This window comes from Onychostruthus taczanowskii, unplaced genomic scaffold, assembly GCF_017590055.1.
Source record: "Onychostruthus taczanowskii isolate IOZ18803 unplaced genomic scaffold, ASM1759005v1 scaffold67, whole genome shotgun sequence".
Lineage (NCBI taxonomy): Eukaryota > Metazoa > Chordata > Aves > Passeriformes > Passeridae > Onychostruthus > Onychostruthus taczanowskii.
This window is the reverse complement of record NW_024504455.1, coordinates 3,641,720-3,667,350: the sequence shown is the minus strand read 5'-3', so window position 1 is coordinate 3,667,350 and position 25,631 is coordinate 3,641,720. Positions and strand designations below refer to the sequence as shown.

General features: G+C 41.4%; 1 protein-coding gene across 12 annotated transcripts in view; it reads left to right on the top strand.

The window, feature by feature from the left end:
- Positions 1 to 1,944: 1,944 nt before the first annotated feature.
- The window catches only part of POU2F1 (POU class 2 homeobox 1), a 112,747-nt gene continuing 89,060 nt past the window's right edge, over positions 1,945 to 25,631 (top strand). For 10 of the 12 annotated variants that reach the window (XR_005953867.1, XM_041420874.1, XM_041420873.1 and 7 more), the window contains exon 1: positions 1,961 to 2,052. Coding sequence is in view for 9 of the 12 variants with exons in the window: in XM_041420874.1 (XP_041276808.1) it covers positions 1,989 to 2,052 (64 nt within the window). In the remaining 3 variants the exon portion in view is untranslated. Of the gene's footprint in view, positions 2,053 to 5,181; positions 5,263 to 25,631 lie in introns of all 12 variants that reach the window. The other 2 variants (XM_041420870.1, XM_041420869.1) reach the window with 2 other exon arrangements.

Sequence of the window (25,631 nt, the reverse complement as noted above, 5' to 3'; positions counted from 1 at the left end):
ATTTTATAGGATGGCAAGAAAAAAAAAAATCCCATTAGCAGAGGACCTTATTTTTAAATAAAAATGACAAAATTACCTTTCTGATTCCCTCCTTGGAGATACACCCTGCTGTCTCCCTCATTCAGCCTTCCCTTTTTGGCTCTCTCCTACCAATGAAAAAAAAAAATCTAGTGGCTGTTTCTGATACGACTCCTAATTTCTTCAGCAACAGCATGCAAGAACAGTTCCTCTTACTCCACGATGTTTTGCACCCCAGAAGAAAATCCGGCTTGGACTCTGACCCATCTGAGTTAATGACTCTTGGAAAACGTTAAGACTGAGTCCTTAATGAATGCCATTCTACACCAGCCTCCCTTTCTTCTTTTTCTGGAAGTACATTACAAAGCTCAGGGATAATGTGTATTTACGTAATATTAAAATGTGAGTAAGTTTTATTTTTACTCTGCCAAATCTGTCAGGAATTAACAAAGTTTTGCCGCTCCTGCTAATTGTTTGTCCTAATTTGGAAGCTTTGAATCTAAAGTTAATTTTATTTGTTGGTCCCTCTGGTCTCATATTTACTCCCCTTTAACGAGGGAGGCATGAAACCTGACTCCCCTTCCAGGACAATTTGATGCGGGAAGTGTAAGAGGATAAAGTATTTGAGAAAAGCACCCCAGGAGCATTGGGCTGCCCAGAAGGAGGGAATGTTGGGGTGGGGTTTTTTGAACAGAGGAGAATCGCTACTGTGCAATCGCCCTTTTCTGGAGGAAAACCAGACCCTCACTCAGGCGCCCTCCTCCATGGGAACCACAGGTTCTGCCGTTCCATTTTCCCTGGATGCAATTCCTCTTTATTCCCTGGCTCGGGCAGTACCTGGGTGCAGGTGCACTCCAGACAGGTATTTATTTCCACACCACCACTCTCAGACACAGCGGCCGTTCACCGGGAGGCTCCTGACAGGCACCTGTCCCCCATGGATTATCCCAAGCTTTACCCCCCAAAAATCCCCTACCTGTCCACTACTGATTACCTCAGCTTACCTCAAAAATCTTCCCTCTCTCCCCTATAGATTACCTCAGATTTTACCTCCAAAATATGAATTTTGTCCCTGATAATTACCTAGATGACCCAGCAGGAAAATCCAATGGCTACATTTACCTTACCCTCAAACTGTTCATTCTGGCCCTAAAGATTCAATCAGATTTTTCCTGCAAAATACTTCTTCTTCCTTACAGATGACCTCAAGTTTTCCCCCCAGATTTTTCCCTGTCTCTAGTGATTACCTCATTTTCACCTCAATATGTCCATTTTCTCCACTAGAGATCATCTCAAGTTTTAGCCCCACAATTTTCCCTTCCCATCCACTACTGACAAACAGCTTTGTTTTTACCTCAATATTTCACTTCCCTCCCCTACAGATTAACTCACATTTTACCCACCAAATTTCCTCTTCCTGTCCACTCCTGGCTACCTCAATTTTACCTCAAAATGTTCATTCCCTCCCCTCGAGTTTTATCCCCAAAACCTTTCCTTCCTGCCCACTACAGATAAGCTTGTTTTTACCCCAACATGTCCATTCTCTCCCTCCCACCGCATTTTCCCCCCAAAACGTTCGATTTGCCCCCTGTAAATTACCTAGATTTTACAACCATAAAAAAACTAATGACCGCGGGGAGGATCTTTTTTTTTGGGGGGGGGTCGGACCGCCCCGTGCCCTGAGGGGGCGCGCGGGGGGCGCCTCAGTGCGCACGCGCCTCCCCCCATCGCCCGCCGGCGGCCTGAGGGGGGGGGAGCGAGACGGTCCGGCCGCGTTGCGCATGCGCGGCGCCGCTCCGCGCCCTCGCCGGGAAAGCGGCCGAGGAGAAGGGAGGGGAGGGGGGAGCGCAGAGCCCGAGGCGCATGCGCGGAGCGGCGGCGGCGACGCGGGTAGGGAGGGAGGAGAGAGGGAGGGGAAGGGGAGGGGGGAGGGTTTATCGCGCGGCCGATTTTTGGTTAAAATATTCAAAATGGCGGACGGAGGAGCAGCGAGTCAAGATGAGAGTTCGGCGGCGGCGGTGGCGGCGGCGGCAGGTAATCATTACTGCGTTTTACATATTCAGAGCAGCCTCCCCCCGCGCTGGGGAGACACACACACACACGCACACACCGTCCCTCCCGCACACGGAGCCCTCACGCCGGGGCACCGGCCATGGGGGCGATGGGCGGCGGCGGCGCGGCGAGGCGGAGGGGTCGGGGCGGGAGGGAGGGGGGACACACACGCCGGGAGGGAGGGAGGGGGGAGGCAGCCCCACACCCAAAAGCGTTCGGGGGTGGCTTGGCCGCCACCCGGCCCGCACGCCCACAATAAACCCGCTTTACATATTCATGGAGTGGCGGGGGGGGAAGGGAGGGATGCTGGAGGAGCGATCCCGGCGGGTCGCCCGAGTGGGGCAGGGTCCCCCCGGCGGCGGGGCGGAGGGGGCCGGGGGGTGCTGGCCCCTGGCTGGGGCCTGGGGAGCCAGATAGACTCGGTTTCCTTAACACTCCCCTCGTTGCCCCCCTTCCCCGCAGCACGCCCTCCCCCCACCCCCCCCCAAGCCGGGGTTTATTTCCCCAGAGCCTGGGCCTTGCAGCGTGGGGTGGGTGGCTGCGGGGAGGGGGGCAGGAGCAGAGCGTGGTTCGGCTTTTTCATTTAAAGCTCCCCCCCTTCCCCTCGCAAGGGGCGGGTTCGGCGGGGGGTGACTGCGGGGTGCACGGGCAGAACCCCCCCCCCGAGCCTTTCTCCGGCACCCCCCGAGGGCTGGGCTTGCCCCCCATCCCCGAGGGCCGGGTCCGCCCCGGCGGTGTTTGCCCCGCTCCCCCTTTGCCCCAGGGCACGGCCGTGCCGGTCCTGTCCCTCTCCCCCGCGCTCTCCCTCTCTTCCCTCTCTCTCCTTCTCATTTGAATAATGTCTAATTCGGGGAGGTTTATATTATTGAAATGGCCGCCCGGCTTTCCCCGCCTCTCATGTTTAGTAATTCAGACCTTTAATAACAGCCACTCAGAGCCCAACGCCGTGTTTATATTTTACATTCGCCCCATGTGCTTTTGTGGTTCAATATGATTCTTCTTTCTCGCTCTCTGGCTTTTTTTTTTTTTAAATTTTCTTGGCAAACCCACAGGGCCCCGAGATCAAACCCAGGCTGTGTGAGGAGAGGAGGGGGAGAGCCAGGCCCCGGCTCCTCTGGCAAGCGCCTAGGCCTCACTCTGCTGCTTGATTTATTTACTAATAACCAAAATGACCCCCCCATCTCCACTCCACCCCTGCCAGCAAAAACAAAACCCTCCTGGGGCTTGAGCAGCATCAGATCTGCTCATAGATTCTCAAACACTCATGTCTTTTAAATAAGGAGCTTATTTTTAATTTATAGCAACTCAAGACTGTAAAGCTGTTCCTTTCATATATGCTTTTCAGAGGCTTGGGCATTTTTGGTCCCTTTGTCCTTGATTCTTTTCCTTAAAGGAGAGTTGCTTCTAATTTACGTTTCCTGGCACTGAGAGGGCTATAGAAGACACACTCAAAATCTAAACAGCTTTCCTTCTCCCTCTGAACACAAACAGAATTGAATACATTGAAGATAATCTTATTCACCTTCTTTTTGCTTAATGTGGATGAGGTCTAACAGTGCACTGTGTCAGATGCTTTTGTCACTGCTTGTATCTTTGACTGTTCTGGGTTGAGGGTTTTTTTTTTTTTTCCCTCTCTTTCATTTAGATTTTGCTTTCAAGACAGAAGATACCACTAGGCAGTACAGGGTCTAGAAAGGAAGATAAGTTCTCTGTGATTGTGTCATAAGAACGCCAAGTGAAAATTGAAATTAATCCTCTTAAATTGTCTAGAGTAATTCGGTTTTAAACCAGATATTAGTCTACTTAGAAATAAAACAAATGGGCTACTTGATTGGAGGGCGGCAGTAATTTAAAATAGAAAATATTTATGCAGGGATGGGTTTCGAATAAAACTGTGTAGGTTTTCATTAGTGACCATTGTTTTCACCCTGTGGAGAAAAAGGACCAAACAGCAGGGTACTTCAGAGTAGCAGTGCCAGATTAGCATGTAAACATCTTTGAAACACTACTAGGAAGAGTGTTCACGTGCAAGTGCAGATGGCGTATTTCGTACTTCGGTTCTAAATTTAATTTGTCACAAAATACTGCACTGCAGCTAATGAAAAGCATTTTGATTTAAAAAACAATGACTCGGATTATTTATCCTTTTTTCTTCACCCTCGGCAAAGACAGGCCTTGAATACAAGAGGAAAAAAAAAAAAGCTGTAGAAGCTGTAATGAGACTGTTCAGGTGACTGACTGTTTCACAGACCAACAGCACAAGGCTGGCTGGACAAAAAGCAGTAATATGATTTCATGCCTTAAATAGCATATGTTTTTGCACTCGCTTCACAAGATGTGGTCAAGCCGATGATGTCATTGGCCAGAGGACAAGGTGCAGTTAATTTGATTTATTGACCTGGGGTGAGGTGTAGCACTGAAACCTTCTCATAGGGAAACCATTTATCTGAGGACAATTTCCTTTATAGCAGCAATTTAACCACTGCTGAGACTGTAGATATTTTATCCAGCATGATAAAAATGTACATTGCATCTTGCAAGCAAAATTTCTTTGTCACTGGCGTTTTAGTAATTTTTATAGAGTGGCGTACTGGACAGTGGCCTTGTGCAGTCTCATGGGTGAGCTGTGGTTTGTAATGCCGAATTCAGATATTTACATGCCAAAGTATAGATGTGTTTCTCTCAAACACAAGAGCTGCCTGTGTTGCAGCTTAAAATTTTACTGGAATGTGCTGGGGATAGAAATGTGTCTTCACCGGTGAAGCCCGTAGGTAACATGTTAGCATAATGCACCTTTTCCCAAACCTTGGCATCACCTTCACTTGTCAGAAGGTGCCCTGACTGCTGTGTGGGTATTACTGCTCAGTCCTGAGAATTTGTCTGAGTCTCAGACTTCTGTGTTAGTTTGTCACAGGCAGGTGTCAGATTTTAAGCTGCTCCTTGGACCATCTTTGCGTGTGTTTGGTCAGAGAATGAAAGAAACTTTTTTTTCTCTATTGTCTACCTGGCTGTTAAGAGAATGTAGGGTTGTGCTACTGTTACAATGTAGGGTTGTGCTACTGTTACTATTTTTTATCCGGAGAATATACTCTATTTTGGCTGTCTTTTCAGCTTTTAATGTATTGGAGACAGAAGGAAGTGTCCTCCTGTGAAATAGTTCCACTGCCTGATTACATCTACTCAGTTATTAAGGTGATGCTGCATTTTTTTATCTTACCTTTTTTTTTTTCTTCTCTTTTTCAAAACTGACCAAGACTTAACTGTCTGACAGCTGGTTGGAAAACAGGCCAAGCCGTGCCAGTAGCCATGCTGCTGCATGTGAAGCAGACTTGGGAAGGTGTGTGTCAGGATGGTTTTAAAACGGGAGAAACTAGATCTTTCCTCTTGCTTCCCAGAAGGAAGGGGGGAAAATCTAAGCTTCCCACCTTGTTATTTAAATAGGAAAAAAAAAAAAAAATCTCAGATTTGCTGTCACTATCAATTTCTCCAAGACTAGCCTGCAGCCGTAATTCAAGCAGTAGATGTTAATAGTGGTTCCCTGATGCTGGATGTGGATGTGAATACCTTGTGCATGCTTGTCTTGGCGATCTGTTAAGCCCAAGGAAGCACCAGCATACTCTGTGTTGGGAGTCCCTTGTGTGTGAAGAACTGCTCTTCCTACTTTGGCTTGATCATAATAATTTATTGCCCAGAAAAATGAGGTTTGGAATACCATTGTCACTGAAATAGTAGTTGTCAGATTTCAAGTGGTAAATTCCACATTTAGAGTAGCACACTTTTGCTGTTTTCTTTATACCTAGATGTGTGAGTATGCAAAGAGTTCTGGAGTAAATATTTTTCCCATGCCCTCCATGATGTTTTTGTTGGGTTGATCTGTCATCCTGTTTCTTGCTGTTAAATAGGGTGCAAGTCTCTCTTAGGCAGGTTTGTTTGCTCTACTGGTTTGCTGCCAAATTAGCAGTAGTTTTTTGTAGCACGCACTGAGTTTTCATTTGCTTTCCTTAAATTTTGACTCCTGTGGAGTTCAAGATTTCAAAACGGATTGCAGCATCATCTTCTGTTCCTGTTAAAGTCTTGTTGCCCTCAGGACAATAATCTTGATATTTCTACTTTATACAGCTGACAATTAGGCAGCCCCTGCTCCTTGCACTTACAGCTTTATTATTTTTATCTTGAGAGAATCAGTGACAGTCCTGGCAAATGACTGTCTTTTTTGACATACGTATTTTGAGTCTTGGTGACAAAGCTGTTGTCAAAAGAAGGTGTTGAACAAAATTAAGTATGACTTGAGCGTCCCAAATGTGATGTGCTTGGCTGTGCTTAAGCTGGAATGTGAATGAAAGACTATCTTGTGTTGCTGGATAGACTTACAGTGCTGGCTGTTCACTGCTGCAGAGATTTGCTTCCGTGTTAACAAATCCCCCCCTTTTCCAAATGTGCTTCATTGTTATACAGAGCAAGTTAAGTGTGGGAATTGTTGGGCTAAGTGTAGGAGATAAATTTAAGGGAAGATACTGGTCTCAGGGTGTATTAAATAATTGCTGGCATTTCGCATGAAATGGGTTTACAATGGAAATCTGAAGGAAAAAGAATCTGTAGATGTATTTTCATTTCTGTAGCTCTTTGCATTAAATTTCTTGAATTGTGTGAATAGGCCCTCATGCTGCTTCATGTGCACTTATTTTTCTCTATAGAAAAGGAAATAATTACTTAAGATCTCAGTATTATTCCTTTCCCTAGTTTCTTACTTCACAGCTATCTAGGAGATACCTACATTTGTTAACTGTATTATGTATGTGATCTTTATAGTGCATTAGAAAGTCTTTGCAAAAGGAGTTTTTTATGGACTGCTACTGACTAATTGAATTCGTTTAGGGTTAATAACACAGTTGAGTGATGAAGTGTTGGTTTGGTGTGGAGGATTTACCGGGTTCCAATCCTGAGTTTGTCACCAGTTTTGCTTGCTTTGCTGTTCTGGGCTAAATCTGTGCAATGGGAATTATAGGGCACATTTTCACAGGGGTGTTGCTGGGAGAGAAATTAGCTAATGTTTCCTAGTGTCTCTGAGGGTAAGAGAGCTGTGATTCTTCTCCTTTTACATGCAGTCATGCAGGCTGGTGCCCAGGTCGAACTTTGCCGAGGATGTTTCCGTGCTGGCACCGTTGGCACACTCCTGTCAGCGATGGAGGCCTCCCGTTGTACAGGCACAGATTACTGTCAGTTCTAACTATGGCGTGATGCAGATCTGCTCCAGGGTATGCGGTTCAGTGACAGCTTAAATCGGCCCCAGCCTGTCCTCGTCTCCCTGTGTGTTCCTGCCTCCTTCCCTGCACTGGTGCAGATGCTTGCTGGATTCCTTTGCTGAGCTAGTTCAGGGAATTCAATTGGCAGAAAACAAGCCTCGCCAAAAATAATGAATAGGTTTTTTGATGGTTTAGCTCTTTGAACTGGCTCACAGTGAGATTAGACAAATGGCAGTACCAATCAAGGAAGGGAACAAGAAGCACACGTGTTGACCCAAGTCTTCTCATAATTTCATTCTCTCTGATGGCTTTCCTGTTGGCACAAATGGGCACTCATGCTCTCAGCCATGTGATCCTACCATTTACTTGACACCTGTCCTAGGACTTAACTGCATTCCAGGATGCTCCAGGTTAACTTGCTAACCTGGTGGAAAACTAGCCCCAGATCATTTTACATCTTTGATTTGTGAAATTTGCTCCAGAAAAACCTTCAAGTGCAAGTAAGGGGGTAGGAAGAACCATTGAGTGAAAGTGGAGGAAAGGAAAAGAAAGAAGGGAAAGGAAGCTTCCTCCTTTCAAAAGCAGCAGTATTCTGGTTAGCTTCGTTATATAGCTTTGCTTTTAGATTGCTATAAACCACTGTGAAACCACAGTTGATTGAGTTGATGAGCTGCACTTGATTTAAAATGGTACTGGCCAAAGGGAAGCAGTGGGAATGTACAGCTGTGGGCACTATGCTATGTATATAGATCATGGAAGCCAGAGATGGAACTGCACCTAAGTAGAATAGGAGCTTGGAAACCAATAGATGCTGAAAATTTGGTGTGGTTTGTGCTGTCATAGGTATGATTGCATTAATGGTAGTAAGGGCAGAAACTCCAATAAAAATAGTGGATGAGACTGTTAAGTAGTTCCCATTATTTTAGTGCTGCTTATAGTGAGACACGTCTCTAGAAAGGACTGTGGCTTTAAAGGACCTATTGACAAAAGTACCTGGGAAATTACAGACACCATTACTTCTGCTAAATTTTGGTCTGACATCCTTGTAAAGCAACCTTAAAAAAGCTCCCGCCAAACCCAAGCATAAGTGCTTCAGCCATTTAATATGATCACTCCGAGGCAGATTTATCTTTTCTATAAATTGTAATATTGTGACAAGAAACCTTTTGCTCATCATTGCTTTTATTTTTTTCTTCCCAGAAATCTGATTTGGCTGTATAGAGATGAAGTAGCATATATAGCATGTTTGACACTGTACGACAGGGCACGAAGCTTTGGAAAAGGAAGATATGAACGTCTGAGTTCTAAAATAGTAAATACAGTTGAAGACTTAAAAATAAGTGTAGAAAAACCTGTTGAATCAGGCTGGAGGTGTAGCTTGCTTCTTTTTCCTCCTTTTTGTTGAGGGCTGCTAGGAAGTCACCATCTTTTTTGCAGTGAGCTCCTTCGCTGTTTGTTCTCTTTGTCCTTTCGATGATTCAGTTTTATTTGAAAAATACCACGTGACTTAGTAATTTGTGCCTGACCATACCAGTGTGAAGTTGTGGCTTTATACTACTTGGCTGCAGCAGAGGGAGAGGAGTGTACAGTGAATACAGGTAGAAATGATTCACATTTGAATCACTCGTTTCTACATTATTAGTTAATACAGTCTGCTGAATGGGAAATGAGATTCAAGTTTCTTTCAGGAATTCTGTTGGCAAAGATTTGTTTCTAAGTATTCGTAATTTTGTTTTTTTACCTGCTGATCTTTAGTAGGTTATTGCTTTTATTTGAATTTTCATATGTAAGTTTAAATAGACACTTGAATTTTTCTAAGGCTGCAGAGAGATGGATGTGCCAGTAAATGCTGCCTCCCCTCTCTACCAGCTCCTCTGGGAGCATTTCCCACCCCATCTTCCGATGCATGTACACACACCTGCATGCACGTATGCTTTGGAAAAAGCAACAGAAAGCTTGGGCTGGGGACAGCTTCTTCTAGCCCTGATCGGAGTAGTAGAAGACCTTACTGTTTCTGACTGTTGGTGTTGCCTGTTCCTCTGCACCTGTTAGTAGGTATTTCCATTTGGGTACTTTTCATTCCATTTCAGTTAAAATCAGCTGAGTTATTAAAGGCTGTGATTTGAGTTGCCTAAAGTAGCCCAGATCATTCAGATTGAAACCTGTGAGGGATGCTTGGAGTTGCTTTGTCATCACACCTGAGGGTACAGATCATGTTGCACTTAATCCAATTGAAGAGTGGGCTGCTGCCCAAACGAAGAGGGAACATAAGCATGGTAAGTATTTGGCCATGACTGTGGACAGCTGTCCCTTTTGATAGAGACTGTAAAACTCTGTCCTGGCTTCTAGCAGAAGTGTGTTGGGATTGTACGGGGAGATGGGGGAGGTAGGAGTGCAGAGGGAACAGTATCTTTCCACTTGTAACATTTGTTTCTGAATGAAGGGATCTGTTGGCAGTGTTGGAAATGTGTGGCCCTTTTAAGGTATTACTGACTTCGCAATGATACTTTCCTGTTTTTAATGAATTTGTGTTGATCTGAACTACACAATTTAAATTGTTTTATTTCCAGTATCCCAAGTGAAGCATGCAACTTAAAAGTAATTTCCCTTAAATGGATTTTATAATAAGAACATCTTTACCTGCTGTTCCATTTCAGTCCCGTTACAGGTATTTTAGACAGCTTATGGCAGCAAAGGTAGCTAAACTTGGGAGTTCAGAAGTATCTTTTGGAACAATGGAGAACTTCTTCCTATTTAGTCTGAGGTTTAGTAGCTTCTGACTTCAAATCAGTCACACATCCCAGCTTGAATCTCTTCATCACTAACCTTAATTCAGTTCCTGGTTTCCTGCCGGGATGGCTTTGCTTTGGTTGGATGGGTGTGCCAAGGTAAGGAAGAGAAGATGTCAGCTGCCAGGCTCCACTGCTACCTGTGAACCCTGGGCTACTGCTGCCCTAGACAAGCATGGCCGAGTAGCCGTGGTTGTAAGACAGGCTTCTAGTAAAAGTTCTCATGTGAGAACACATCAGGTGGAAGAATGTAAACCAGAAACCTGATTGTTTTCTTGATCAGTTTTACTCAGTTTTGCAGAAGGTGATTCTCCTAAAGTTGCAGAAATTTTTCATGTATCTGTTCACCCTTTTTCTTTTGTCAGCTTGTGCAGGGAGTTACAAAGAAGGCCTAAGCATGTTGTTCTTCACCTCTGTCTCAGTCAAGTGCTGGGCTGCAACTTGGCATTTGGGAATGTAATCAAAGGAGCTATCCCTGTGCTTGTCCTGTTTTTATAGTCTTTCATAGTTGCCTGTTGTTGGAGGAGAGTCAGGTAGATAGATCTCTGGTCAGAGCCAGGATGGTGATTTTAGTTCTCTTCCAAACAAAAAGAAAATACCTTCCCATTTATTTCCCAGTGCATCCTAAGTTTTGTACCTGACTCCTTTCCTAAAATTTTCAGGAGCACCAGAAAAGAGTATAAGCAAGATGATGTTCCTTGTCTGCTCTGCACGTTTTCAGCTCTGGGGAACAAGTGTGAGGTTGCTCCAAGGGCTTTCCTAATAATTTTTGATTCCTTACCAGGGAATTGGAGAACTGGCAGCTCCTTTTGCTCTCAAAGTTTGTGCATATAAGAGGATGTGTGTTAAAAATTCAGTGCCTCTGTTACTACTTCATGTAAGAAAGAGATCCATGACTGAGCAGATCCTTAAGACAAGTTGAGGGTCTTGAGTATGAGAATTATCCTACAGACAGGGACTGCAGAAATCTGTAGATCTTGAGTTATTTTTATTTCCAGACTATTCCTTTATTCATTACACTGGGAGATAGTGACATTGTAAAGAATATCTCCTCTCAGTTCTAAGAAATTAAAATGCTGTGTTTTATCATTTTGTTATTAAATTTGTTTTGGAACCCAGATGCATCTTACATGGTTGAATTCAGTGGTGCATAAGGGACTGGTTCTAAATATACTAAGGTGTGAATAAAGGCCCATGCCTCAAAACTTGCTGAGATCATGCTTCAGCCATGCCTGGTTAGAAAAAAAATACTTCATTAATATCATTCTCAGCACAGTTAAAATTGAAAATGAATCTAGGCACGTGTTGTAACCTATTTTAATGGTATCTATATGAAACATAACTGTTTCTAAACTCCCAGCTAAATTAAGTGTATATAGCATTGTATTTAAGTGCTTTTACACTCAAGTTTCCTGTAATTGTGGATGATGGAGTCCCAGCAGTGGAAAGAATTTGCTATATGGAAGTTTGAATAAAGGAGTTATAATAGTTGTTTGGCATCTTAAATCCCCTAGCCTTTCTCAACTTGATTTGCCAGGGGAGAGAGCAGGATCAGGTGGTGTTTCTTTGTGTTATGCTGTCTCTAGTTAGGTTTGCAAGTGGTTTGGGCTTCTTTACAGATCATAGCAGAACTTTTAATTGTTTAGTTATTCTGTAATAATAGTGATACATGATGATAGTGACACAAGAAAAAATACCATGTGCAGAGATGGGCCAGCACCTACATCTTTGCATTCCCCTATCTAGTATTAACATAAAAGTTAGACTTAACAGAAGGACTGTTGGGGAAGACCTAATTTTACAAGTTCATTTCAAAGTCATATAAAAAGCTTTGTGAAGTCTTGATAATCCATAATTTTCTGTGTGCACTCAGAGAAGACACGTTAGTTGCTTAAGGGATCAATTAATCTGTCAATCTTTCAAACAGCAAAATCAGCTGCAGACACGGTGGGGTTTTTTGTTAGTTATTAAGTAGTGATTTCATATTGTGTAAGATCTGGAAATGCAGTGTGTACTAATGAGGAAGGGAATGTCACTGCCATTTGTCCTGTGTTTATATCACAGATAGGTTTGTGAGTTGTGTAATACGGACACTTAAGTTTATATTCAGTTGCAGAGAAGAGGGGTCTGCATTTGTGATGTACCTTGCTTGAGGTTTTATCAACTTCCTTAGTTTTCTGCATTTGTGGCCGTTGTTTTAACTGAATTTGTTGTATTAAGATGTATGGTTGGAATCACTTTGGTGGAATTCACCAAAGGCAGCATCTGTTCCTAAGACTTAAAAATCTCTGAAAGACTGTTAGTTTCCTTACATTTCTGTGGGAGGGAGTACATTGGCACACTCCATGGTTTCCTTAGAATGTGTAGAATGTAGAATCAACTCTAATTTTCCCAAGTACACTTCATATTGTGGAACATGAGTTAAACTTGGGATTTGTTGTGATGTCATCATTCAAGCAGCAGTCATCATTCTTGGTGGTGTGAGGTAATATTAAGAGAACACTGAGGACAGAGGCATATGGGATACAGCTGTCTACTAATCCTCAGTATCTGAAAGTCCTGATTTTAGTTCTATTCTCGTTGTCCAGTGCTCATTTGTTGAGACAGTCCTTATAAAGAGGCTGGAGAGAGCAGGTTGCTGCAGTAATTCTGGCCTTTCTTTTTGGGGCAATCAGTGTGCTTGATACCAGTAGAGAAACTGTCCTACAAAGGCTCCAAGCCGGTGTGGAAACGCGCTGCTCATTGGTAACTAGGGCAGTTTTGTTTTCTTAGAAGCTGAGAAAACCCCCATCAGTGTGTACTGAAACTGTTTAGACACACTAATTGCATGTAGTTATGTGTAAGTGTTCTTTGGCCTGGTGATAATTTATAGATTGCTCTTTAAGAACCATTGAGGTAGCAAATAAGTATACTATATAGTGTGGTCTATTTGTTAAAATTTGTTTTTGAAACAATTTCTTTGGGGCTAATCAACCATAAGGTTGAACTGTGAAACACTATCTGCTGTTACTGACCTGCAGCTCTTGACTTTTGTATTCAGCAGGTTAATTTGAAGAAGTTAATTTTCAGATGTGCTTTCCTTCGTGTGCCTTTTTCATACTGATTTATTCCTACAGATATTTCAGCTTGCAGCATCAAATGGGGCACTTGCACATTTTATATGTAAGTGCTACTCAAAAACGTAATTGTGACCCGATAAATCGGCAACCGCTTCTTTTTCGTTTTTGGAGCTTTTATATTTGCAAATGAGGAGGAGCTGGAAATAGCACATCTGCCTCATGTGAAATAGGACTGCTCAGAGGAAAAGGGTTGAGGTGTTTTATTTACAAGGAAGCTGTTGTGGGAGCCCTGCAGATTTGAAGCTCTGTGTTTAGTCAGTGCGTGAAAAACCTCGACTGGGGTTTGAAGGTGCTGCTGGTGCACTCCTTAAACAAAGGGAACCATGGGCTCCAAAGGTGGAATATGTTCTTTATCATTTAGTTCTGCTGCTGTGTGACAGTTCCAGTTTGACTATCTCTGGCTTTTTGAAATAATAAATAGAAAATGTTTACTGAAGGATTTTTGATTCTTTTTTCCCTCTGTTTTATGTCTAAAAAGAGTTTTGTTGTATACGACTACAGTCATATGCATGGGAGAGGAAAACACGAGAAGAACCAGTGTTCTAGAAAAATTGAGGAACACTGGAAGAAAACCATAGTTTTTTCAATTAGACTCTTTTTATCATGTATATCAGACCTCTTTATATGTGCCACCGTATTAAAAAAGTCTCACACCAGGTGAACAAAACAAGAGGTATAGAAAAAGCAGTCCGCTTGCAGTAATATCTTATTTCCTGCGTTGTTGACTGGATTTTTGTTCAAATAAGAACATTTATTTTTGTGGCAGCACGGGTACTCCTTGATTCTGCAGTGAAGGCAGTATTCTGTGCTTGATACTAGCTAGTTGCCATGGCAACAATTATGATGTCATGAATTCAGTACAGTGACTTCACTGCAGTGTATTTTATCTCTATTCTCAGCTTTCTTCAGATCTTTCTAGCAAACCAAAAAGCACCTACATGTCATAGTGTGACTTGTTTATAATGTGATTCAGCCCAAAAAGTTTGCTGATAGGCAGGAAGAGGAAAATACATTTTTTAATCATTCCAATGTGGTTTTCGTCTCAGAGAAATGTATTTTTAAAACTGAAAACGTGAGAGTAGCAGTGTTCTGTTATGTCTCTTCTACCAGAATTACTTGTTCAATCCTGGCCTGCCTTTCTTATTCCTGTATTCTATAGAAACAGGTGAAATGTTTTCTTAGTCTCTTTTCATGGGTTTGTTGACCAGCAAATTGTAGCTGGAAACTTCCTGCCCATCAGCTTTTGGAAATGGTCAGCTGCTTTCAGCCTTCTGAGCACTTCCATTTATCACCAGGTTGTGTACCTCCATTTCACAGGTAGCAGAACTTGCTGTTGAGTGTGTATTCTGTCCTCTATTGCTTTCTGATAGTCAAAGAGAAGTATTTAGCATTTTTTCCTGTTTCTGAAAATGATACAATTTCCAAATTTAGCTCCACTAAAAATGCCGGTAGAAACACTGAGTTTGACTGGCCTGCATTTCTTTTGTTGACATAACTGTATGTCTGTTTAGAGCTGGCTTATTGGCTTAACTCAAAGGTTGCCTGAGACTTTTGGGCCATCTGACTTTACATTATCAGTGAATAATGCATAGTGTGTTAAAGTGGTATGCCAGGTATTTTTTGTATGGTTTTTTTCCCCCCTTGGTATGTAAAAAGTTCTTCACCTTTGGCTAAGTTTGACAAAGATAGTTTCTTCGTATAGATGAGGCCTCACTATGTTGTGAGTGTCCTGGAAAGCCTTTCTTGTAACTGGAGAAAATGTGGGACGTGCTGATTTCTTCCCATGGCTTCTTGCTGTAGTGCCGATTTGCATTCAATTATATTGAGCATAAACGTGTTAAGGCAAGGTTAGAATCAAATGGCCTTTTCACATTTTTCCTCCTCTGAAGAAAGATAAAGATTTGAAAAGCACCCAATAGGAAGGATACTTCCACTGGGAGGGTGACATGGACAACGTATAAGGGAGATGGAAAGCATAACGAGAAAAACAAAGTTACAGCTGTTTTTCTGCAGAAGAGAAATAGTACCTTGTATAGCCTGTCATTTGTGATAAACATATCATGGGAGTTGAGTTGTGACATGCTGCAGCTGCAGTTAAGAATATGTGATTGAGATGTTTTTGTTAACGAGCTACTGACAGAGCAAACTGCAAAGCAGTGTCACAGGTACTGTTGTTCTCACACCTCAGTGCAGAGGTCTTGTACTTGAAGGTTTGCTGGTTTTTGTTGCTAACAGCTGTGCTTAGTAGCTTTTCTTTAATCAGCATGAATGTGCTGGTGATGGGGTATCTTGTGTTAAAGTCTCTAAATGCTTTTTAAAAAGTATTGTCTTGCTATAATATCTGTGAGCATGGAGGGGTTTGTTTACATAGAGAATGTGCCACGATTTGATTTGTTGAAGTTTTTTGTCTTTAGACTCCTTAGTCTAACCCTTTCTCATTTAGGTATTGGAGTTTTTTTTGGTTGTTTCTTTCTGTTAATTTCTTTTCTAAACATACATGTTTTCAAGATGTGAGTGGACATGGAACTAGAGAATCTTTTCTAGGCTTTCCTTCCCACAAAAGGTTGGACCAGGTGATTTCTTGATGTTCCTTCCAAGCTGGGCTAGTCTGGGATTATAGGATTGAACTGCTGGAAGGAAGAACATCTTTCTTTATGGCAAACTGACATAACTGTGTGCGAAAAAATCGCTAACTCAAAACTAACTTTTTAGTCATGAGATGGAGATGAGATCATTCAGTTGTCAGCAGCATTTGCATGAATGAGTGTTGCATTTAGAAATAGTATTGTGGCAGTTAATACCAGACTGAGTGTATATGGAATTTAAAGCTCTGGACTGTTGGCAACAGCAGTTTCTCTGAAGGGAAGTGTGAGGGCAAGGGAAGTGTAAAACTTTTTGGGGTACTTGGAAAAACTGGTCACATCTACAGTGCTTCACTATGTGAAAATGAAAGGAAACTTGGAATGGAGAAAGCAAAACCAAGGTTTACTGCATGAATTCCATGTTCTGTTTTGTGAATGGATGGACACATGGCCTGTCCATTCTAGATGGAGCAGAAGGGAGCCCACTGCATTTTCTCAAACTCAGCATTTGAGAGAGTGGGATGATGATGTGATGGGGAATGACAAGAAAACATCCACCCCACCATTATCTTTTAGAATTATTAACATGTAACAATGTAAACTTACAGTGCTCTCTTTTATTCCACTCCAAATGCTTCTATGAGAACCAGTTATATTCTTGCCCACTGGGACTCAGAAAATAAATAAGCAAATTGGAATTGCCTCAGTTAGTGCTCTGCTTCTACTTAAACATACAACATAAACCCGGTGTAAAGCATTGGCTCCAATTTCACATCACAGGCTTTTACATGTTCTGTTTATACAGGGATGCTGAAACCAACCTCTTCAGTTATTACCAGTACTGCTAGTGCATGGAAAAATGGCAATATTTCTGAAAGTACAGGAAAGTATTTGTCTTGCATTTCAGGATACAGTGGCAGATAGTGACTTGAGTTTGTGCTTAATCAGTCTCTAATGTTTTTAGTTCGGCACTTTTTTGGTTGCAGCTTTGACGACCTTTCCTCCAGGTCAGTGAGGAGGAAACCTTTCCTCAGTTTCAAGAGGGTTTCAGTGTAAAGCGTTAAAATGCTTGGATGGATCATCTTCTTCATAGCCAATAGCCAAATTCAGTTCAGAGTTGGAGTGTGAAAGATTAATCAGCTGAAGAAGGTGGAGACTTGAAGGGCTGCTTGCTGCTGTAAATAAGTTAGGAGGCTGGAAGTGCCAGAAAGGTCTTGCAGGGGCAGTACCTGGTGAAAAGCTGAGCTTGTAAACTTTCTCCTGCTCAGGGGTCCCTTGTGACCTATTCAGCTGTCCATGGGTTCATCTGTCATCTTTCTGGATATCAGGTGACCTAACCCACCAATTCTTTGCTGCTTGCAGTCTCCTGGGGAAGGCTGTGAACAGCATCACAGGTAGATGTGTCCTGTCTTCTAACAAAAACTGTCCTCTTTAGAGTATGGGTTTTTATTGAGTTCATAAATTAATGCATCTCTTTTAAATACTTATGTAGAACATTCTACATATTACCTTCAAAGCTGGTTCGAAATTTATTGTTTTGAAAGCATTTGGGATAATCTTCATCAGTACAGGGGGCTGGTCTTTGCAAACGTTTGTTAAAATCATTATAGGTGAGCTTTGAATTAAAAATTCATGTTAATTGGGAGTGATGTGAAAACCTCCATGACAAATTTGTAAATGGAGATGGGTGCTTCCCCCCACAGCCAGGGCTGTGACTGGGAGTGCAGTGGGATGGGGGTGAGACATGGTTATCCTGGCCTCAGCAGGCTGCCTGGTTCCCTTTTGCTGCAGCTCTGATTCAGATTACCCAGCAGTCCCCGTGCTTTGCTATGATCAAACGATACAGCCCTCATGGAAAAATGTGCTACTCAAAGCTCTGTGTGGCTCCTGTAGCCAACTTGATCTATACAATGGGAAATAGGAAAGCCTTCTTTATCTGATTAAACAGCCGACTTTGGCATGAAATCTCCTTTTTAAAATCAACTTGCTGGAAGTGCTATGACAATAAAAATGCCCCTTTTTTTCCCCTCTTGTTGTGAAAGCAAAAAAATTGACTGACGCTTCCTCATTTTATGTATTATTGGCAGAGCGTTCCCTGACATTCTTTGAGTTTAATCATCAGATGTGATACCGTGGTTGTACTTAAGCACAAAACTTTTCAGTGCTCTATTAACTGCCAGTATCTGTGCTACATGAGGGTTTCTTCACAGTGACCTCAACTATTGTTTCTTCTTGCTTGCTATATTGGTGTTAGATGGATCAATAATAAAATTAATTATGTCTCAACAGTAATCATTAAATTAGAGACATCAATTCAAATGTAAATGGTGTCAGAATGAACACGTTTGAGTACTGAATGTCTCTTTAAAACAAATGTAAATGTTGGGAGGTAACTTTTAACACACGAATTACATTTTAGATGTAAAATATATACATAGTTAACAAGAAAAAGTTTCATAAAGTGGACTGTTTATGTAAGAAAGAAAGGGACAAGTTAATTGTGTATCTTGTTATTTTAGAGAAGTCCATGAATGTGTGTATCTAATTTGAACCTACTGGGTCTTGCCTGCTGAAGCTCCCTCTTGCAGTCAGTGTAGCTGATGATTCAGATGCTCAAGTTGGTCTTTAGTTCCAAATAGCCATGAAACAGTGCTCCTTGTGTATCCAGATCACCTGCATAATAAGTATTCATGAGCTTTCAAAGATTAGCCTGGTTTCTGGTTCTGGTCTGGTTTCTAGTTTTGGTTCCTCCAGATAATTTTCATTACTGGGGACTCAGGAAAGGTGATATTGTTTAGACACTTTTCTTTTTGATGTCTCGCTTAAGATTCTCTCCTTGCTTACCAAATACACACCTTCTTACTTTTCTGCAGTGGTGAAGATGTGGGGGAAAGGGAGAGGAAATACAAAGGCAGAGAAGCCTTTGGAAATGGTTTGGAGGAAGATATAAGAGGAAGAGAACAGCTCTGTAGGAAAAGAATACTCTGCATATTCTTTATAAATAATGCATCACGTGGGTGAGCTTCATGTCTGCATCTGTGGTGTAGCAAATAGAGATGCTTGCCTGGTGGTAAACGCCAAGTGTTGTTGGAGTAAATGAGAGCAAACTGTGAAGGAGGAGTCTTAGGATCAGTGAACTTTTTCTTTTGTTATTCAGTTGTCTATTAGTACCTGTAATTAAAAAAGAGCGAGTGGAGTAAGAGCAGTGCTCAAGTCATGCAACCTCAAGATTTTAGGCGGAGATTGGCATTTCATCTGGCTCCCGAGGTTTGTGGAGTTTGCATTGGCTTCTGCTTCTCAGATAGCATTAATTCGGTAGGGGAAAAAAAAAAGATGTTTACAATAAACACAGCCTTTCATATAGTGTTTGTGAGCACTAGCATTAATTCTAGGCACAATTAATTATAGGATAAGGATATTAAACAAAGTTAATGATAAATAAGGTTGGTATCTAGTCAGGCTGGAGAAGAATTTCATTGAGATGTTATCTTGACAAAAGCAGTTGTCCACAGTTCTTATCGCAGAGAGGGCAGCATTCTTTGGGCTCTGGGGGGATCACACGGCTCCATGTGGGATTTCTAGGGATGATTTCAGTTTTGAGAACATGTAAAGCATATGTGGGACATACCTCTTCCAAGCTGAAGGAATTTACCATCATGTTTTACTAAACACACATACATTATAATAGTTTTGTTCTTTGACCCAGAATTAAATTAAAATCTAGAGACTATACAACTCAACTGGTTGTGCTCCGTTGGTGGGTTTGTATTTTAATTTGGGCAGTGTCTACAGTGGGGAGAAGACCTACAGATTTCTTAGGAAGAACATGGATGTTTGATATTTCCTGTTCCAGAACCTTTGCTTGAGAAGCTGCATTGGGTTTATTTCCCTTTTAGATTTATAAAAGCTATCCTGAACACTCAGCTGTTTAAATACTGGTGTGATGTGCCACTGCAGAGGCGTTTCACTTTCATATTGCTTTCATTCAATAAGATGCGCATTTTTTCTGTATAAATGAACTCATATTCAGTAGTGCAATTGATGAATTCTCCTCCTCTTTTTTTCCTGCTGTAACACTGGCAAACAGTTCAGTTCATCCAGGTGTCAGTGCTTTTAGTTGTGTGATCAGAATTTTCTAATGAGGGGAGGAAACAGTAAGAGCTGGTTTGAAATCACTTTTCAAGGTCCAAAAAGAAAAAAGAAAGCAAAGCCATCTTAAAATTAACAGCTGGAGTATTATTCTTTATGGCCTTTCAGAAGGGAAAGAATAGAGGCTGGGGTTTTTTTGGCTCATATAAGTGCAACCTTACACAGTTTTCCTCTCATTTTTCTCTCATGTTCACCCCTCATCTTTATCCTAGAAATGTAATTCCTCTTCTGATGTCTTTCCTCTGAGGTTTGTCCTCTGTGACGCAGACTTAGTTCAGTTGACACAATCTCTGATTCTGTTCAGTTCTGCTCTTTTTTTTTTCATCCTGTCTCACGTTATTTTTGGTCAATTAATTTTAATGATCTTTTTAGAGAAATTCTTTCTTTTATTTCACGGTGGTTTTTTTCCTGAAGCCCAAGTAAATTGAAAGCAAAAATAAAGCCATTCCAAGTGGTTTCAGGGTGCTTAGGACAGAGTAGTGTCTGCACAAGGGCACTCCACCCCACCTTGTAAATAAGAAACTTGAGCGAGACACATATTTCTAGGCTCCAGTTTCTGTTTTCTCTTGACAATGGAGATGGGATTAACCACATTTAAATAATATTTTGAATATTTGGGGGTGGACTCCTTTTTTTTTTTTTTCTTTTTTTTTTTTTTTTTCCTGTGAAGGTGTTTCTACAAGGAGAGTCAATAAATGTTTTTTTGCTATACCCAAACCCTCAAGACAGAAATGGGGGAAGTCCTTCGCCATTCAGGCTTGCCAGATCATAGGTGAAATACTGTGCTACCTGTTTCTGGCTTCTGACCTTGCTCAGTGGTCATTAGAGCTTTTTGCCCCTTGATGCAGGATATTTGTATCCTGTTTGGAATGACATCCTAGGCTTTACTGGGGTCCACTTGGCCAACACTGGAATATAACGTTTCTGCTAGGCAGCTCTTGATTTTTATGCAATTGAGTGGTTGAGGCAGATGATGTCTTTCATTTAACTAGTTTCTTCTTCCTACAGCCAGTGGTTTTGATGACTTTGAGCAGCAGCACTGATGAGTATTTTACCTATAACTGAGTAAGAATTGAGTGGGAATTGGGACAGGAAGGTGCATAACAATCGGGTGTGATTTCTAGACACATGCACGAGTTCTGCAGACACAGGTTGGTCAGATGAGGATATTTGGTACTGTTATAGACTCAAGGGTGGGAGGAAAAGTGTTATTCAGGCTGCTTTGTAGCATTGATGCTTCCAGTGAGTAGAAACAAATGTTTGGCATACAAACTCCTATGACTCTTTGATTTCAAAAGATAATCCAAGTTTACAGTAATAAAAGCCTATTTTATATTTATAGTGTTCTAGGAAGGAAGTTTTTTTTTGCCCTTAGAAAATCTCTGTAGGGCTAGAGAGTCTGTAAATGCATTACAAGTTGTGTCTGTAAACTGTGCACAGTGCAAAGCTGCAGTTGAGTGCCAGAACTTGCATTTGTAGTAGAAACAGATTTTCATAGGCCTTTGCTGCAAAATGGCACGTTCTGATATTTAAAACTGTTGCGTTGAAGTGCCTTCCCTGGGTTTTCAGAGGATGGCAGTTGGATCACTTTTCAACTGAGCAGCAATTTGAAGGCACCCTCTTTCTTCTTGAAGTCTTGAATGAGGAGCTAATGCTGCAAGAATGTGCTCTGCTTGTTAGGGTAGTCTTATCAGTAGGCTGGGCTTTAATTCAAGGTAAAAGTGAATGGACAAATACTCAGGAATCATATGACACTTCCAGGCTTTCTTCCTGAGAAGACAGCTCTTGGTGCCTGCTATTCTGTCTCAAGACTACCATAATCCATGTTCTTCACATTCAGAGAAGAAATGAGGACTCTCCCTGAACTTCTCTCTCATTTGGTGGAGTTTTGGCTGTTTCATGGAAAGACTGCTTGCTCTTAAATAACAGATATCTTACTAATTGTGCTGTTTAACAACTGAGGGGAAATTATATGGCAGGGTGAAGACTGGTCCTTTTATAAAGAAGCAAGAGTTTCAATTACTTTGTTTCATTTTAGAATAAGGATCTTGTCATTATAAAATCTAGGATTAGCTTTGGCTTCCTTCAGCACCATGCTATGAATATGTCTAATCCTGCAGAAATGTGGAGTACACACTTGATCTTCATGTAAGAGGAGAAAGTATTTCTAGCTATAGTAGCTCTAATTAATTTAATGACATTGTGCCAGTAACAGAGGGTCTAGGAATGCTATTATAATTCAGTCATATAATTCATGCTATTATAATTCAGTCATAGTTAAGAACTCATTTTTGCATGTAGATCTTGGGGCACAGCATGTCCATTCATCAGGATTCTGGTAAAACTTGAAGATCTGTAAGGATGAAAGAGTAAGAGCTGGTAGAGGGATAAATAGGGATATTTAGAAATTCCTTTGTTGCGTGTACAGCAGTTCTAGCCAGGAAAATTGGCTGGATGTTACCTTCTTCAAACAAGAAATTTGGTATGCTTGTGGAAATATGTTGTAAAGTTTAGCTTTTAAAAGGGACATAATAAACCAAAGGTCTCAGCATTGTCTTTCTGCATTTCAAGTCAGAGACTTCCAGGTCTCTGAGCTTTGATCTTGGAGCCAGCAGTGAGAGGCACTGCCTATTGCAGGATCATTGCAACTCTTGGCACCATCACCAAATTTTAATTTTATTGTTGGTTAGGGATTCTTTTGTCTCAGCTGCAATTCCTTGAGGGGTGTTGTTTCATAAGTATTAACAGATCTTCCCTGTTTCCCTTGAACGTAATTCTGCCCTGAGGTGTTGCTGTTGCTTCCCTACATTAAGGTCGTGTGCATTTACTTTGAACATATTCAGCTCAGGATATTTCATATCCATAATGTACTTCCTATTTAAGGTTTTGGATGTTGTGAGATTGAAAACAGGGCCACCTAGGAAATAATGCTGTTAACTGAGGAGCAAAGAAATCAGATACAGAATATGTAGTAAAATAAAGGGTTTGCAGTATTGTTTTGGCAATGAACTTGTGTCTTGACAGAGAAACTTGGAGGTACTAAGTTCCATAACAAAGCAAAACAAAATGAAATACGGTCCTTAAAGTAGGGGTTGATTGCCAAGTCAAATATTAGGATGCTGCTTTTCAGTATGCTACTGTGGGTGAATTCAGACAACTGAGACTGGGACTTCAGAGATTTTTACTGGTTTATACTGCCTCCAGATGGTGTCTTAAGCAAGTTTCCTTGCTTACATGTTCCTCAGTTTCTCAAGTTACAGTGTTTTTGATTTGCTTCTGTTTCTTTCAAGTTAAAAAGACCCAAACAAACAAACAAAAAAAAAAAAAGTCAAACAAATAGAAACCAAGCAAAAAACCACCTCCAAACCAAAATCCTATATAATTTTCCTTGTTGGGTGCCTGAGGTTTTAACATTTGGGATGTATTTTGTGACACTTGGGTAAAAGATGCATTCCCTTCTTCCCACTTTCATTTAAGTATTGCTGGAGTAAATAATCCCTAATGTTATTCCACTGATAAAAGATACTTCAGACTAGATAGGGTGCCACAGACAAGATGTTTTTTACTTTTCCTTCCCAAGAAATGGGAAGTGGCATGATTGCAATTTTCAGATTCAGGTTCTTTTTCTTTGAAATCCTGTCTGCTTTATGTTATTCGATATTCAGTTTGTTGTTTTCACAGAGTGTTATTCAAGCTACAACCCTTTGCAGCAGTTGGATTATTTTGCACTGTCTGTTCAGCTTTTAGTCTTCTGATTGCTGTCAAATATCTGCATTGTGTTATTTGGTTAGTTTTGGGATAAGTCTCTTGAATATTTTGGAGCTCGCTTACACTTAAAAAGTCATAGATGTAGTAATCTAGCACTGATCAAAAATTTTTATTTGCATTTTCAAAAATAAGAATTTGTAAGAATAGAAAAGTATGGTTTCCAAGGATGCTTTGGCTCTGTTACATCAGATTCTGAAAAGGAAAAGCCATACAGATAGAAAAGCAATTGTAGCAGCCTTTCTGATTGAATTAGTAGTGAATGCTCTTCTAAAAGCAGCCTTCATTATTAACCCAAGTCAGTTACTAATACATGGGGACAGCTGAGTGAGGAGTCACCAACAGTGCACTGAAGAAGTAATTGTAAGAAGGACTTAAGGAATGCTCTTCCTCACTGGCGTGCCATGAGCTACTGCTGTGGTGATGCAGTAACCAGGTACCTGTGATATCTTAACCAGCTGCTGTTAAAATGCAGGTGATGTCAAGTATTTGCTGTTGGCATTTCAGTATGGTAAAAGAAGGTTGAATCAATTGAGAGGAAATGAGCCAGTCTTTGCTCAAGACTCCTGAGTGTGTGGTGCACAAAGCCTTGTCATGAGGGAAGTTTTTTCCTCTGCTCTGGTTTCCTTTATGAGTCTCCCAGCTTCTCCAAAAGAAGCATGATGGGTGGTTTTAGTTACCATGGAAGTTGTGTTGTGCCAAGGCAAGAGGAAGAACTCTTGTGGCAGAGTAATTTTAGTCAAGATACAAGGGAGATAATGTTCTTTTGGTGCAAAACATAGACTGTGGTGTTGTCATGATGTAGTAAATCAGCACAGAGTTGTTAGAGCACCATTTAACTTAGCTGAAGCCTTTGAATTGCACTGAAGGCATAGTCTCAGAGCTACTGCTTTTATAAGCTTCATTTGACTGTGATAACGATGTGGTTACTTGGTTTTACCAGGTAAACCAGATTTGGGAAGCTTGTGATACCAAAATCAGCCAGGAAATAAACTTACACAATCTGAAATATTAGAAAGCAGGCATTCTTTATTACAGTCACATCCAGAGGATATCTCCTCTAATCAGATGTGTATGATGAGGATTTCCAACAGGGTATTTATTCCATCCTGATCAAGCACTCATCACGATGTATTTCCTCACTAACACATAAACATTGTTTTCTCCTAGCACTAATTTCCATGCATCTGCCTCCATGGGAAGTCCTTTTGTGGTCCTGGAGGATTGTCTAAAGGGGTCTGTGGTGATTGTACTCACTGAGTTCTTCAATATTAAAGGTGACCTTTCCTTGAACTTCTCTGGGCATGTGCTGTTGCTTCTTGTTACAAAACTTGCCAAAACTCCCACTATATTCCTCATTATCTGTTTACCCACTGGTTCCAGCTATGTTTATCATCCTGTGTGCATACTTTTGCCTTCTTTTGTTTTTTTTTTTTCTACTTGGTCTTTAAGATCTATCTAGCAACCTCAGGGGGACTGAAAATGTCTGTTCTCTGTGTTATTTATCACTTGCACAAACGCGTTCTCAGAGCATGAGACGATTTCACAAGTTGTACTCTGTGGACCAAACTTTACTTATTTGGGAGACAAGCTCTATCCATTGCTGTGTATGTGTAAGAAGGAGTGTGTCCATCTCCATCATTCAAACAATAGCTTCTCTTTTCCCAGCCACAGCTGCTGTTGAGAGAAGGATGCTGAGGCCAAATAAAAGGACATGCTTACAGCTCTCACAAATCTGAGGATGTGTGGCAGTCTTGGCTTAGGGAAAAATCATGCAGCAATTCCACAGTGTTTTCCTACTTCCTTGGTGTCAGGAACAAGTCTGTCTCAAGGTAAGAGACAGACAAGAAAAGCCAAGCTGCCTGGACAGTGTTTCCTTCTTTAAGAAACATTCTTGCAACAGTGGGAATAGCT